Consider the following 17,452-nt stretch of genomic DNA (forward strand, 5'->3'; position numbering starts at 1 on the left):
TCCCACCTGATTAACAACTTTCAAACCCTACACTGACAGTCAGACTACTGTTTTCTTTGCAATATGAGCCATTACTGTTGAATCTCAAGTACTAACCTTACATTTATTTTTTCAAAAACTTAAAGGCAATAACATTATATTTTTTTAAATCACTGAATAGTTATCTAGAAATATATATGTATCTGATTTTTGAAGTTTTACTGGCCTTTGCTTTTCATAAGGCCCATAATATAAACTGTAATTAAGTGAAATATGGTTGTAATCAGAAAATACAATAAAATTGAAGTCATAGACAGAGATCAGAAAAAGAACAAATTCTACCTAAGAAAACAAATTTTTCTCAGTACTAGAACTGCTAAAGTTTGGCCTAAAACAGAAATTTATTTATTCTTAAAGATACTAATTTTACCCTTTTTTACAGAATAGCAGGGTAACATAATGTTGGGTCACTTTAAACATTTCTGTCAGGGATGGAGAATTTTTATTATGAAAGTTTTAATCCTGCAGAAAGTAATGCTTAGTGGCAGCTCCTAGGATGATGACATATCACAAATAATTTTATTGCACAGCAATGTGACAAACTAAGTTCCCAAGATCCACGTGCACAAGTTTTTAAGATCTTTTCTGTATAGAAAAAGTGCCCCCATTCATTATTTTGTATGCATTCGCATGATTGATTTCAGAAACATTAAATAGGACACAGTGGGAGGAAACAGCTAAAACGTCATCCATAAAAACAGAAAACTTAGTATTAAACATAGGTGATGGAAATGTAGTGGTTTGGACAAAACAAGTCTATATAATTCAAAAAGTATGTAACTCGATTCATATTTACATTAGGTCTGTTGGGTCCAGGTGGTACTGCATTCATTAAAGTGTACATGTTGTCTCCAGAGTTGGTTGAATCTGTAATAAGAGATTATTTTAAGTGCTAATATATATCTTTCAATAAAGCTACTCACCTAAGACAGTTCTTGCCATTCTATTCATATTATTTCTGTGCCTGAATCACTGATACACAGTGGCAATATAAAGGAAGACTCCATTCTTTTTCTATCTGTTTCTACCACACAACATAGCTATGAAAAGAAATAATTGCAGTGATCCCTGAGTGACTATTTCTAGACTCTAGTTCTATGTATGAATGTTAAAAGGTTTATAAATCACCAAGTATCTGTAACTATTTAATTTCATAAAGCCTTTTTCCTGGAGTTCCAAATTACTTCACTTGTCTTCAATATTCTCTATAAGATAAAACAGGAGTTTCATACTTATCAATACTTTCTGTAATTTGTTTTCTATCTGTAATAAATGATAAATAGCTTCTCATTATACAGACTTCAAGTTAGTATAGCTAATAGAATTTTTTATTCTCATCCATGTCAGTCTGTTAGATTTTGGATATATCTAGAGCATTGTGCACACGGAGTATATATCTAGGCATACTCAGTAAAGCATTATGCAAAGATCCTCACTAAGAACAGCTTTAACAGATGTAACTTCATGGTACAGTGTGGTGCAATGCTTCAAAATAAACTTGAGTCAAAAAACAATAAAACCATGCTGGCAGAGTGTAGTGCCTAAGCTATTAATTCTGCCAAGAGTTCCAATGGGCACTGCTGTTGACACAGCTATATTGCCTCTCAGTCCTTGTCCTCCAGTCAATGTACATGAGCTTTCAGGAGCAGCATCTCCAGAGTGAAAAGCAAGATGTAGTGAACAAGACATACAGAATTTTTCTGGCTGAAATTAAGAAACCAGTAATTGAGAACTACTAGTAGATACAAATTATTTATTCTCATCTCCAACTTATCTGCTAATACACACAATCCTAAAACCCTTCATCAATATTTCTAAAAAGGAGAAGGGAAAAACGCAGCAGATAGTAGCCAAAACCTTTGTCTAGTAGCAAAAACCTTTCTGCAGTGAACTTGACAAGAGTTGGCCATGAAAAATGAAAAAGCTTACTGAGAGGAGAATGACCAGCGTATATGCAAATTTCCAGCGTATATGCAAAAAGAATAAAGAATAACTAAGTATCTAGTTCCTCCAAAAGACCATTCCATCTCTTTGAACTGGAGTTTTGAACTCAAGCACACACAAAAGTCAATGCTGAGCTGTAAATCTTTTTCCAAGAAAATGCAATGGTGGACTTCTGAGTCTGAAGTAGTGGAAGCAAGAAAGACTGTATCTGACTGAAATGTACTGGAACTGGGAATGTGGCCTGACCTCATGCAAGAATATGTTTGTACATGTGCAGTTAAAATCAAGTCTTTGTCTATTCTTTAACCTTTCTGATGCAGCTTTTTAGGTATTAAGCAACCTTTGTGAATAAATAATTCCACTACGTACAGCACACTACATATCACTATGACATTAAATATACTGTTTGAAGAAGAGGGGAAACTCAAGCTTTTAACCTAAAATTATCAAAGTACCATTAGCACATAACAAGTTATTTTAATGTTCGATGAGGTAGACAACTAGTTCTTCAACCACCAGAACCTTCTGAAACTTACATTCCTGCCTCCCCCCATGTTGTGCTGCCTCATGTAGAAATACATATTGGGTGGCTGGGCCATGGGAACACTTGGAACTGTTTTTTCTCAGAGGCAAGTCAATACCTTTTCAAAATTCTCAGGTAGCCAGTTCCAAAATGTTTCCATGCTTTGGCAAATAGAGTCTTAAAATATCTTGGAATTTCCTTAATTGAAAATAGGAACAATCCCTCAACAGAAGCTTTATCTGAAATGAACTTGGACAGCTTAACAGATGCCATAACTGCAGGGCTGACTATATTCAAATGCTCGGGCTGTCTTTAAGCTTTATGTTAAAAGAAATTCTAACTTTTAAATACCAGTTTGCACTATCTTTTTCACTAATTATATGAACAAGGAAGCCCTATTCTTTATCTCAGGTTGCATTTTAAAGCCCTGGAATTGTAGTTAATGAAAGTATTATACTGGTGCAAGAAGTTTTCTTGGCAAGTAAGAAAATTCCCTATCCTCTTGTACTGCAGAGGACAGCAAGAACACGTCAGACATAAGGACTGAGGATGCTATAACTTCACTGAGGTGAATATGTCCCTCTCGAAAGTGAGTTACAAAGACAGATTTTGGCCAAAAGGAGTCTGAGTAGCTCCTGAATACTGTGTTACACAAGACATATTTGTTTCGTCTTGACAGGCTTCTGATATCCTCCATGGGGGAGGACAGCATCTTCCACATCTTGCAGTTCTTCCTTCATATCAGAATCTTTGCAGAACATCAGTGGAGTGAAATACATACATCTAGCTAACTGTCTTTAAGCCTTGAGAAGCTAGCTGGCTGTCCTGAGTCTTCCCATCCTCTCTGGTTCTTCAAACCTTAGTCATAATGTAGACAATCTTTTGTGACCAGGTAGTCAGAATTGCAAGATACAAACCATTTACCTTGAGGAAACAATGGGACGGTGAAGTTCTGGGAACAGATCACTGCTAGGACACAACAGTGGCTCCTCTGGGACCTTACTCCTTCACTGCAGGACAGAGGAGGGTGATCTATCCAGTGTGACCCTGCTGTCAGTCAGCTGAAATAGCCATGGGATGTAGCCATGCCTTTGAGTTACACATGGCCCAAGAACCACATTTGGTCAGGTCTATCCCACATGATACTGTGTGGGTTTTTCACCAGATTCAGAAATCTGCTGATTTCCAACCTGGCAGGATCATTCCAAAGAACATCAGCAAAAACTAACAAAGATTGTGTCTTTTGTCTTTTTTTTTTCCTTGCTACTGCTGAAATCATGCAATAAAAGATCGCTCAAAAGTCAGAGAAATTAATTGTTTTGAACTGCACGGATACAATGATCTGTGTCTGCAACTTAGTAGGGATAGGAAAACAGTAAAAGAGCAGGAAAAAAGCTGATATGGAAAGTACAAAGCTAATGATTTCTCATTAACTGATTCATTATGAAGATCAAAATCTGAAGAAAATAATGTACTTCCTAAAATCTCTTCTAATTTTCCTTTATTATTTCTGAGAATATGTCAATACCTGCTGGACTAGGCATGATAGGTGTTCCTGGTGGCCCTCCACCACCTGGGGGACCCTAGAGAGTATAGAAAATGTCAGTTAGCAGGAGAGGAAAAAACACCACAGAAAATATGAACACTGTACAAATGAAAACAAATTGTCATGAATGTCCTGAGTCACTCTGATAAAACATACACATTTTCTGATAAATTAGCAAAACAACTCATAACAGATTAAGACAATGTAATTGCTCAGCAAGCTCTGTCATAGACTTATGTATACTGACCCAAGAATATTCATTAGTCAATAAGTATGCATCATGCTGTAAATCAAGCAAAATAAATATTTGGACTAGGGCTTGAGACTATTATATTTAATAATCTCAACTGACTTTTGTTACCACTGTTTTTTTAACCAGCATTTCTGTTTTGTTGTACTTGGCACAACGGTAGCCGATGTTTGCTAAGCACAAAGTGAGGCGGTGTCTTACGGGACAGAGTAGGAGGCCAGTCACCGTATGACAGGTTTTGCTTTGAGGCATACTTGGTATCTCCATGTCCCAGACAATTTAATTCAGTTTGCATAATATTCTGCATTTTTAAAAATAACATCCGTATACACAATTCGTTCACAAATTAATGACAAATGGATTTTTAAAAAGTCAATAAAATGCTGGCTGTATAAATTTGAGTACAGTCATATGACTTGCCTAGACTGCTATATCATAGATTAAAATAAAAACCAAACCAAAACAAAACAAAACAAAAAAACACAAAGGAGTATTACTTTCCTAGTTTCAGGCATTTCTGTGTTGCAAATCTCTACGCATAAACACTGTACACAGATGGCTCTGGTTGTTGAACAAGCTTATTAAGGTTCTTTAAAAATGTCTCCAGTATTTTTACTCTGAACTTCAGAGCAAACAATTAGTTTAGTAAGAACAGAATCATAACTTCTTGCTTTCTGTGTTTGCAGATCCACTAATACTTTTAAATAACATGAAAAACTACCAAATCAGTTTGATAAAAATGTCTAGGCCAAAAACCATCAGTAAGTCAATAAATACAAACTCCCCCTCCTTTCCATAAAAAATAATAAAAATAAAAAATACACAGTTTGGTAACAACAGGTGATTATTTTCATTGCTACATTACTGTTATTATATTTTATCCCTTTTGTTGTATTTTAAATATCAGGCATACTGCTCCAAACAGTAGCAGGTTTTTTCCTTTCAGCAGCAGATAAAGGTTTGGTTGTTCCAGTCTGCTTATAAGGACTTTACACTTATTTGCTACAGTTCACTAAGATATTTTGGAAGAAGCCAGACAAGTTTTGGATTTAAAACAAAAGATACTGTTTACTGTAAATAGTGATTTACTAAAAATAACATTTCTTACAAAACACATAGCAATAATACGCTAGCATACAGTATTTTCAGAAAATCAAAGTCTGTAATGTAGCAGCCCTATGATTGATACCACTCCTCCCCAGATTCGTTCAAGCAAAATACTTAACACTTCAAAGGCAAGAATCTCTGTTTGCCAGTAAGCGATTAGCTCACAGTTAATTGTAAATGAAACAGAAATAGTTCACCCAGAAGCAGCAGCACATTCTTTCAGTCAACGTATGTACACCTCTCTGCCCTTACATGTAACAACACCACCTACTAGTTCTTTATCTCGTGCTCTCCCATTTTTTGTGAACTAAGAAAGGTCACTGAGTACTTTTTATAAAGCGTGCTAGAAAAAAGGCTTGCTCCACCATGAAATACACAGATCAGCTAACAGAAATCAAGTCATAATCACAACTTCATACTTCCAGCAGCTACAAAGCTTTTTCCCTTCAAATTACAATTGAATTGGTAACAGCAGTGTTAGAACTGGGCTTGACAAAAATATCTGAAAGGTTTATTCAGCCATCAGCAAAAAAAAAAAATCCCCAGTTTATTTTGTAGATCTACAAACTCTGAATTTGAAGGGACCTTTGGATCAATTATCTGACTAGCACAATCTGTGACTCTTCATCCATGTACTTGTGCACTTAGCTCCCTAACTTGATTTTTTTAGGTTTATATATATTTTTCAACATGATATAAAGAAATGTAGAAACCACTAACTGGTCATTTATTAGAAAAGTTACTTATCTTTACCATTACTATTAGCATCTAATTTAAAATTTGGTTTACTCTCATTGTTTGTATATCTTCCCATCTTAGAAAGCCTACTTGTACCAAGTATTTCCTCCCTGTGAATGTATTTGTATATAATGAAATTATTTCTCAAAACGCTGTCTGATAAAAAAAAAACAGAATAAATGTCCAAAGCATGTAGCTCCACAACATCAACTCCTTTGCTAAAAAGATGCTTTAAGAACTCTCCAGCCCACACCAGCCCCTAGATGCTTGCTCCTGGGTCTTGCTCTTGAAAGCTCCTTCCCCTTGGTCTTGCTTATTTGGTTGTCCGTTTGGCTGTCCCTCATGTGTTCCATTTTCTAAAGCTCAGAGAGCCTCTCTGAAGCAAGGCCACTTCTCTCAGGTGTGACAAGACATGCACAGTCCAAGCACTCATGCTGGCAAAGGACTTGGCCCACCTCAACTGCTCCAACACTGCCCTCTGCGAGAGGCAGCCTCAGCTCTGCTTGGATCTCCACAGGTGAGTAAGTGCCCCTTAACCTGTTTTGGGCCAACCATACTGATTTAGCAAAGATATTTATTTTTTTTTTAAATGCTTACAGCAACTTGCATTGTTCTGAATGAATAGGGTCACTCATCCAAGGAACTTCAGTGGCAGATCTGAAGGAGTAGCAAATTTCAGAAGAGTGGGGACAAGGAATCAGGCAGCAACCTTTCCTATTGGAACTGCTGGAGTTCACAGAGCACATCTGCTCAGAGGCTCAAGAATTTTTCCAATACTTCAGACTTTTCTGTGTCTCTTTCTTGCATCTTTGCATATGTTTTAATTTTCCTTCAATGTTGCATATTAGATGTTTCAATGAATTCAATGTTGCACATTCCAGCTTCGGTCTCATCATGGTCAGTGAATGAAGCAAAATCAACTTGTTACTCTTATTCCTCCCCTTCTCTCTATGCATTGAAATGTATTGATGTCCTTTTGTGTCAAAGTAATTTATCCCAGCTAACCTTTGGCTTGATGTGAGTACACCAACAGAGTCCCATAGTACATCATGCATTTTACTTAGTTTTGCTTCTTTAAAGTTAATTTCTATAGTAAGTCCTTTTCTAATTTTTCAGGACTTCATACCTTTCCAAAACTAGAATACGAAGTCCAGTGTTCCATATTAAAAATCTGCAACGGTAACTGATCACTAATACCTAGGGCAAAACTAGCAAAAACACTCTTCCCAACAGAGAGAACTTTCTGAAGATCTTCATTAGAAGAACCTGTTTGGAGATCACCAGATTTAGACCATTCCCACTACAGATGTGGCAAATGAACCCTAGAATGATGGACACTTAACAGGAACTTAACCTTTTTAGCAGCTAATTGTTTAAATAAAAGACAAAAGAATTATCTTTTATCTAAACAAAATAAGCTCATACTTGAACTCATCCTTCGGCATTTGCTATGCAGGATCATCTTTCTCATGAAGAAATTAAGAGAAACCTAAAACTAGCACAAACAGATTAAAAAAATATACACTTCTATATTGTCCTCATGGTGAAAGACTTGCTATTTCCATCTTCCAAAGTAGCTTCACATTTTATGTTGACTTAAACCAATACACAGCAGTTATCTAACTTTGAGATGATAAAACATGAAAAATCAAAAGAGAAGTCTACGGGAGCCTTACTGGCCAACAGAAATTGGAATCCAGTGGACTTGCAAACAAGAATGACAAATGACAAATGGCTTCAGAAGGGAGATAACTTTCTCTGCACCTTACACTGTGACTTCAGTACTGAACATGACAAAAATATATGAAGCACTATGACTTACAAGAGTACATTAGAACTACAAGTATTCCAAGTACAACAATAACAATAACAATAATAAAAAAAAAGCATAAACAAAGCTAATCTCTTGAGAAATGGACAGAAAACAGCAGTACATACTCCAACAAGACTATTTCGTTGTTAGGTGGAATGTTTTTGTGGAATTCCAGATAGACAATTGGCATTTTTTGGTCTTTTGAATGACTGACCGGTGCTGGACACTTACAAAGTTTGAACTATTTCATTCTAAAGTATAGACTAGGAAAAAGCCAAACAACCAACTAATCCGTAATAAATTAAGAAAATGTCTGTGAAATAAAGACATAACAGATCATGGATTTTTCAAGTCTCCAGAAGGTAATTATAAGAATAAAAATTTACCTAAAATGTTAGCTATTAGGACCCATTTATATGTCCTCAGGGAGACAAAAGCTTGTTTTAATTCTTCAAATGATTTTTTTCCCGGAGAAGTACAGAAGCGCATACACGATACTGTGTTTCCAAGAAAGCTGTTGGTTTTTTTTTGTTTGTTCATTCCTTATCACTCAAGACAATATATTGTATTGGTTATTATAAACATATGTTGAAATAAAACAGCACTCAAGGCAATTTTGACCAGACTGATAATGATTCTAGTAATAAACATCAACATATGCACCATAGATGGTAGACAAAATACTAAGTGCAGATCAGCTGTTCAGCTCTCAACCAATACACAAGGGTTCTTCCTAACATCTGGACTACCATTTCTTTGCCTAAATAAAATGTAACTTCTATTCTAATAAGCAAACACATGCAAGTGTACTTACTACATAGTTCCCAGGAGATGCTGAAGAATAAGGTATCTGAAACATCAACAGAAACAAAACAGTAATTTCTTCTGCAGTGAGATGGAGTACAATAAACTGTACATTTATGTACAGTTGTAGCTTAATATGCATTTGTTTAACTTATTTCAAATATATTGTTAAAGATGATGGAAACACACTATTGTTGTCAAATACAAACCCCTTTTTCTTTTCAACAACTTGTCAAGTCTAAAATTTGCAATTTAGACATAAACTGAATATAACACCAAATACTTAAAAATATTTCTACTTAAGAATACTGTGCTCTGGTAGCCACTCTAATGAAGTCAATATGAATAACATAATTTATACATTAAAATGTATGCAGGCTGAGGTCTGGTATCTATTCCCATTCTTTTGTAATTAGTGAGGCATGCATTTTGAACAACAAACATCACTCCTAAGACACCAAATTACAAATTCCAGTACCAATTTAATTCCTTGCATCTATTACAAAATTTTATTATTATTGTGGGAGGCAGAATAAGCTCTGTAAAGATCTGCAAGCTAGAGTGAAAGTGTGAGCTGTAAGATTAATGTAATATGCTTTATAAGGTAGAAACTTAAGGAGAACATACGTGCATGTAAGTCAATGGGACTGTAATATCATCCTGTACATGGACTGAATTTGTATGTTTTCACATACACTTAATCTTGATTAGTATCTGGACCATAAAAGGAAAGCAGCCCTTGTTTCTTTCATCGTAAATGATACTGATTTTATTTATTTGCATTACTCTTTCTTTTCTTTCTTTTCTTTCTTTATTTTTATTTTTATTTTTTTATTTAAAGAACAGTGTTCTAATTTCATGTCAGATTCAGTTATTGTATTTGTTACAAAGGACATTGGGGGAAATTGAATTGCCTATGAATAACCCAGTTTTATTCTTTATGCAACAGTTTTTTCAATGATTCTCTCTATAGAAACACAGAGCACAGCTATTATAGAAGGATGGGATAAGAAGTAACTGAATTGACCAAATGCAAAATTATTTTGTAGAATAAGCATCTTACATGTTTATAGATAACTTATCAGCCAATTCATTTTCACACGTATCTACTACTAGACTTCTCAATAATTTTGTACAGTGAGAATATTTCAACTGTCAGTTGAAAAATATCCTAACAACCATCTTATTTCAGTACACACAAAAGAAAACTGAGAAAGAGCTCTTTTTTTTTTTCCTGTCATCCAGTATAATTAAAAATTTGAAATTGAGAACAGAAAGACAGAAAGAACCAGTCTAGTCTGTTAAATCAGACCTACCTTTTCCTGCTGCAAACGCTAAAAAGGGAGACATTTTTATACTAATGATATATGACCAATGAATGATAATTGAAACTTTACCTTTGTATTTTCTGAAGAAATACCAGGTACTGTTTTTCACATGGGATACCTTACTGACCAACAATTCCTTCAAGCTGCGATTAGACTACCTCATTTTTTGTGTTCCAACAAAATTCAACAGAGTGCACTCCTTGTTACAAAAAGCATACTAAAAAGGTTATGTCTACAATTCCACCTTCTCTAGTTAACAGGAGCAAATGTGCTTTTATTATATGAAATATGTGAGCACACATTAATCTGATCTTCCCATGTTGTCATTTCTGTAGAGCTTGTAAAAGAGACAGTTTTGTCCTAATTCTTCCTACTTGCACTGAAGGAAGCTAGAAGGCATAGACGGTATTTTTAATATCCCCCAGGGTAGCCTTTGTGTTAGGGAAGGTCTGTAACTTATGTGGAGATGCAGTGTGGCTGCATGATTATGAATAGAGCTGGATATTTGCAGGTCAGTGAGTTTTCTGTTAAGACATGCTCCTCACTGTTCCTAATCTGCATTAGGATTAGCAGAGGGGGGAAAAAAAAAAAAAAGAAAAAAAAAAGGCAGTATTTTTATTTATTGAATGGATCTTTTCTCCTGGTATGTTGATGAGAAATAACTCTCTGCATATAAGATGATTTTAGTATATTTAAATATTTACTTACAGAATTGGCATTGGTTGGGTTTGGCCAAGGTCTACCACCCCCAGGACCCCTGTAAGAGAAGATGAAAGATGAGACACAGAACAATCCCCAGGCTTCTGACCTGTTCTAAGGAAACAAACGTTTCAAAGCAGTCTGTTTCCAGAGTAAGTTAAGAGATGGCTTTCTTCAGATGACATTGAAGAGTGATTATCAACAATAACTGCACCAAGCTACAGTGCTACAGAAAAGTTCCCATTGTTGCACTACTTTCTTTGCTTAGTCAGTATATGAGCTGATTTATTTATGACTACAGCCCTGCCATTTACATGTCAGACATCTCGTGTCCTAACTTATTCTGTGTACGTGTGTACTTTTCAGGACACCACCACCAGAACAAGCCCTCTGCCAGCAGCTACCCTGCCAGTGGGCAGCCTGGAGGTGGCCAAGCTCTGCACTGGTTCCAGGCACGTGAAAATGTAGGGAGCATCAGATGTCCCCCTTCTATATTCTCAATGGAATGATAGGAAAAACATTGCAAATCTGTGTCCCTTGAAATGCTTTTCTAGTGTTTGGGGAGAATTTAACTCTGTTTACAATATTGTAGTGTGCTACAAAAGTCATGAAAAGAGTGAAATGCAATTCTTTAAGTTCTCAGGGAGAGTGTTTTTCTTTCAACTTTATTAACATTTTTTTAACGTTTGAAGGAAGTATCACACATTCCATAAAAATCTCATTACAGTACAGACCAAAGCAGAAATTTACAAAAATATAGGTTTAATTTCAGTCATGAAACTGTATTCTTGCTTAAATAATTAAGTACCTTCCTGAAGAATTGTGAATGCATGCATGTGTTGAGTATGGGTCTAGAATACTGCAAGTATACCAAGGTTTAATTTGTGGAAAGAGTGCTTTCCTTACAAACATTTTGATAACAACTATTCTTTAGAATAACAAGCTACAAAAAAAAAAATGTTGCTCTAATATGTGTCTGAGAAGCATAGCAATAGGGTATACATATATATTTAATATATTTATTTATAAAAAATTGAAAGCATGACACTTTAAGCCTACATTTTAAACAAATCTAGATAGGTATCTAAAAATAGATTCTTACTTGACAAAGGATATGTTATCTCCAGAGAAGTCCCAGACACATGAAATTTATCATAAACCAGGCAAAATGGAAATTTCAGACTTCTCAGACGTTCTTGTTACACTTGGCTCAAACAGTGTATTTATGATTAAGTAGCAGTTTCCTAGCAGGAGGGACAAGAGTGCAACAGGCCAATGAAGTCTTTGATAAAGCTTGCTCAGACTAAACATCAGACGGATGCTAAGAGCAGAATAGAATGGGGAAAGGAAAAAGGAAAAACTCTCCAGACAGAGCACGTTTTTTTTCTTTCTCACAACTCTGGCTGTTCTTTTGAGTTTCTCATTCTTAGCTGAGATCAGAAATATAGTTTGGTGTGCTTGAGGGTAACTAGGCGGTCTTCAGGGAACTAAACCATATGGGAAGCAAAATCTCCACATTTTACATTCACAACATGTGAATAACCATAATTATCCCTGGTAGCATTACAAACTCCTAGGTATTTATAAATAAGACAAATTCATGTTTCGAGAGCCCTGACAACTGAAAGGCTGAGCCAATTCAAAGGCAAAGCCATTGCACTTAAAATGGCATTTTGGCCTCATTAGCTTTAGAAAAGGGACATTAGCCACAATAGCTTACCGAACTTGGAAGAGTGTTTAAGATACAGAGATAAAAGTAGATTTTATTAATGAGTTCAGGAAGTATTCTATTTTAAAGTTTTGCAAAAGTAAAAACAATAAGTACATATTGTTGCCTGAGGGATTTAATATTGAATCTCTCTTATTTTTTATTGCATTGTTGGTGAAACTTTACGAAGAAATTATCTCAAACAATGAACTGAAATAAATCAAGTGAATCATTCCATTTTATGATGCTCACATTTATGGGAGGTTGGAAAACAGAAATGTAGGAGAGGGTCTTTTTGCTAAAACACTTCCCCACTAGAAAAGGAAGACATTTTTGAGTGCATTTTTCTCAGCTTCAGTGGTCCTTCCATGAAGGTTAAATCCATCACCCTAGCAGTCATCCATGATTTACTTCATGCAGCATGTTTGCTGGAAGATACCTCCATGAGGGCTTTTAGCAATGGCCAGTGGCTGCCTTACTCTAGCCAGGAAAGGGACTCATGTCATCATACAAGCAAGCAGTGGCTGATACAAGTGGATTTTGCAGACGCAACACTCAGCAATTTGTCCTCTGCTAGTAATAACATGGGAAATATTAGGTGATCTTTTTTTTTATTATTTTCTGCCACATGCCATACGTGGTTTGTTGGATCCTCTTTTTCTGAGAAACCAGCAGTATTTGTAGCAACACTGGAAGTTGGTTTTCACCACAAAACCCGGCAATTGTTTCTGTGACATTAAATGACACAAAGATATCTACTGAAAAACATCATATGGAAAATTGCCATGACTACACTGCAGATTACTGTGAAGCACAGAGAAATTAAAAAGCTGACTCAGATACATGACTGGGTTAGCCACAGGAACATGGAAATTTAGAGGGGTTTTATGAGAAGACTAGGAAACAAATTCCTCTCAACATCATGGTACCTCTGGCGAGCATGCAAGTTTTGTTTAAAGCTAAACGCATGTAATGCCTGTGTTATCCTGCAGGCTGTACTACTGCTGCTTCCAATGAGGAAACTCACCTTTCATCTAAAAATCTGTTAGAATTTGCAAATTTACTGGAAGTCATGGACAGCTCTAAGTATAGACTCAGAAAATTCTGTAGCAGATTCTGCTTGAAAGCCATATGGTTTATATAGAGCATAATGTTGTTAGCTTATAAAACACATAAAAAAGCTACCTGCAATTTTTTTCCAATTCAATGCAAGCTATTTTTTTTTTTATTTTATAAAAATATTTATTATGGAAGTATCAATAGAGTCATAAAAGATTATTATGATTGCTCTGCTTCCAAAATATGAGTAATTTACACAATATCTACCACTATGACTAATTGCAACTGCAATTAAGGTTAGTCTTGGACCCTTGAACACAGTACATGGAGAAATGAAGTCCAGCATTTCAGTTTCCTAATGGGCAAAAACATTCCATCAGAAATTAAACCTCTAGATACAAGTTTGTGAGCTGCAGTTAAAAAATAAACTCACATTTTTTTCCTTTCAGGCATGAATGAGATATTCTTAGTGCCTGATACAGCACTGCAGGTCACACAGGCCATTAAAAAGTGCCAGAGAAATGCAACAGTGCTCCCTGAAATTTGCCATCTTCTTCCTAGAGAGGACAGCTTTCCATGAAGAAATAATATCTTACTAAAAGTGGCTACACCAAGTTTCAGCTTAAAACGTTGTGGATAAAATAAATTTTTAAAAGATATAGAATATGTATCTGCTGTTTAAAGCAGTAATCTGATATGCATTACCTATGATGGAGCAAGAAATTATTTATCAATACTACATTTGTGGAGTACATGTTCATGAACTGAAATACTGTCTATGAGCTCTCAGGCTAGTTGCTACCATTTTTTACAATAAAGAACATTTTCTCATCCAGAAAAATGTAAAATTCTATTTGGCTGATACTCTGCGCTTAGCCAGAACAGCTTCCTTTGAAGCTTTCCCAGGAGAAAAAGCTGGATTTTAAAATGGCATCTGCTTTTTGTAGAGTACATGCTTTTATATTTTAACATTGCCAGAAAGCCAAAAACATTGAATACAACAGTGCAAAACCTTAATGTATGATATATGGCTATGTGAAGACAAACATAAGTTAACATAAGGCAATAGTTTTATGTGTAGTTATCTTATTTTCCTAGAAATTTAAGTACACTAAATGATGTACAGCTTTCACAGAGCTGTGCATCAGGTGAATTGTAAGGGGTAATACAGAGAATGAGTTGAATGCACATAGTTGCATCTGTTGCTACTGCCCACAGGTCATTTGCAGACGCATTCTACCTTGATTCTGTATGCAGAACGGTTCAGAAGATGAGTCCTTACTATGGCTGCAGGGTAACAACAAGCCTGACAGCATAAACTTTACAATAAGGAATTAATGTGATGTCCAGAAATAAAATTAAACGAAGCCCAGACCACACTGATGCCTTTGTTCTTTTTTAGATTGGTGTATGTCCCTCCATTTGATACAAGAAATGTTTGGTTTCATTTAAAAAAATAATAATAATAAAAAAATCATGTCAGCAAGGCATGCAGTATTCTAACTCCAAAGGTCTGTGTTTCAGCATGTAGCACAGGTCAGCATGTGCTATAGCATAATACTGCAGGATGAGCACTTTTGACGCCCTTATGCCTCCTGCATGCACTATAATATACCAAGGGGCAGCAAGAAATCTTCTCAAAACCATGCAAGTGTACTCCAGCTGACCTGGAGGAAAGATGAGGTTTGTAAAAAATGTACAGAGGTGCAGCATGTGCCTGATAAAACAAGGAGACTGCTATGGTTACCTGCTTCCTAACTGCTGTTCTACCTGGCGTTCTTCTCAGAAGACCAAACACGCTATCAAAGCTCATGAATTCCCTGAGCAAAGGTCTCCAGTTCATGGCATCCCCTTTAACATACAAGTTAAATGAAAATGTGCTTCTCCATCACTGATTTAAAAGAACACAATCTATGGATGCTTACTGACTGAACACAAGATGAAACCTACAATCGGGAAATGTTCGTATTTCAACCCATAACAATCTTCTTTCTTTATGGCAAACAAGGAGTTCTTTTTCTGAGAAGATATGTTTGTTTGTTCCTTCTATGTAAAGAATAAACACGTTCTTCCTATCTCTCATTTATGTGGATAAGTATCCTCAAAATACCTTATCTATCCTCAATTTTAATTCCAGAACATTTTATTTTAGGAAGCTACATTTTCTTTTCTTAAAACTAAATCTCCTCTTGGGGACAATCTGTGTAGTGCTTATATTATACTCACACTGAATTTCAATATCTAAATATTTTTTTTTCTACATCAATTTTATTTAAAAGAAATGCTGACCCTTGGGAAGGTTCCTAAAATTGTCTGGAGTCCAATATATGATGCATATAAGTTATGCCAAACTTTAGATTTTATTTTATTTGCTTCAAAAAATCAAAGTCTGTTCAGAAATCAGAAAAATGAAGGACATGCCAGATTGGACTTTTTAAAATGGTGTTATCTATCTCAATACTTCACTTCCAGGTAATAACCTCCGGTCTGTGCTACACTAACACTAATTATAGCAGCCCCTTAAAATTTCAGAATCTCTTATGAGAGAAATCTATATAATACAAGGAGCATTTTTTTTTAATAATTATAAAAACAACTCCAGGCAAGGAAAGATTTATGGCAAGCGCAGAAGATTGCTCATCTTGAGTCAGTTGCTATGCTAAAATCCATCATTTAAATCTAGACTACTTAGTCTAGACACAGTAGTTTTATATCTAAACTTTTTCTACATGCCTAAAAAGAGGGGTTGTCTACCTGTGTAAATGGAATAATACAATCCAATAAGTAAATGCACATCTGGAATAAATCAATATAGCTAAACTGAACTTGGTTGATATCTCTTTATACTAGATGATAATCCAGCCCCAGAACTACATAGAAATACTGGAAAACTTACACTCATATCTGGAGTACTGTTCTCTATGTTTGGAGGGGAAATAAACATAGTAAGCGAAATAAAGGCAGTAACAAAGAGAGAATCATCCACTCTTTTTCATTCAAATATGTTTTTTTTCTTTTTTACAAAGAGCTCTAGACAGTAGTTTTATTTTGCTAAAATTATGTTTCTTCATTTTGCAGAGAAGGACCATCATACCTGTACCATTCTTTTCAAAAAGTAAAGTAAAACCATAAATGATTATTAATGTCACTTGTAAAAAAATGCATACATGGAAATATCAGTAACCGTACTGACAAAATATTCCCAGAATTTTAACTTTGACCTGTGAAAAAAACTCAGTGATTGTACAGGCTTGGAGGAACAGCAAAGGAGCCTGTAAGAGATGCATGCAGAAGATGAATGCTGCTGCAGGTTCACTTTTTTTCAGTTGCAGTTATTAGTAATCAAGCACATACATTATCAAAGCATGCTCTTCCTTGTCTTATGTAACCCAAATGTTACTTCCACAATGAAACAATGATTTTCTAAATATTATAAGATTTGATTATTGTGCTTACATGTTCATTCCAGGCATCCCCGGGCCACCTAAAGCATTCAGTGGGGGTCTCATTGCACCTCCATAGTTCTGCAATGATAACCAAGGGTCAGACTACCACAAAACAAAAAAACAAAACCAAAGAGGAGGGGGAAAGAAAGGACAGCAGGTTAATGATATCCCTATACAACTGCTGACTGGATAGGCCAATGTAATTCATTCTTTCAGGAGTTTCCATTGTTGACTTTAAAAAATAATACTGTTATCCCCAAGGAGAAAGAATTACATTTACTACTCAAACAATAGGAATACATTAAGAATACTTAAAATGTAAATCCTTACAGGAGGAATTATTTACACATAGAGAAATCAAGTCAATGGCCAGAGGAACAGCTTTTAACACGTATTTAACTTTTATAACAAGGAAGTTCATTCAAAATCAGTAACCTGGACTTAGGTT

The 17,452-nt window shown here is 35.4% G+C and overlaps 1 protein-coding gene across 4 annotated transcripts in view; it reads right to left on the reverse strand.

The window, feature by feature from the left end:
• SSBP2 (single stranded DNA binding protein 2) overlaps positions 1-17,452 on the reverse strand; it is a 194,016-nt gene that overhangs the window by 25,433 nt on the left and 151,131 nt on the right. For 2 of the 4 annotated variants that reach the window (XM_035310965.1, XM_035310967.1), the window contains 5 exons: positions 17,015-17,106; positions 10,801-10,849; positions 8,775-8,810; positions 4,035-4,089; positions 836-906 (listed from right to left, as the gene is read on the reverse strand). In XM_035310965.1, coding sequence (XP_035166856.1) covers positions 836-906; positions 4,035-4,089; positions 8,775-8,810; positions 10,801-10,849; positions 17,015-17,106 — 303 coding nt within the window. The remainder of the gene's footprint in view (positions 1-835; positions 907-4,034; positions 4,090-8,774; positions 8,811-10,800; positions 10,850-17,014; positions 17,107-17,452) is intronic. The other 2 variants (XM_035310966.1, XM_035310968.1) reach the window with 1 other exon arrangement.

Source organism: Oxyura jamaicensis, chromosome Z (genome assembly GCF_011077185.1).
Source record: "Oxyura jamaicensis isolate SHBP4307 breed ruddy duck chromosome Z, BPBGC_Ojam_1.0, whole genome shotgun sequence".
Lineage (NCBI taxonomy): Eukaryota > Metazoa > Chordata > Aves > Anseriformes > Anatidae > Oxyura > Oxyura jamaicensis.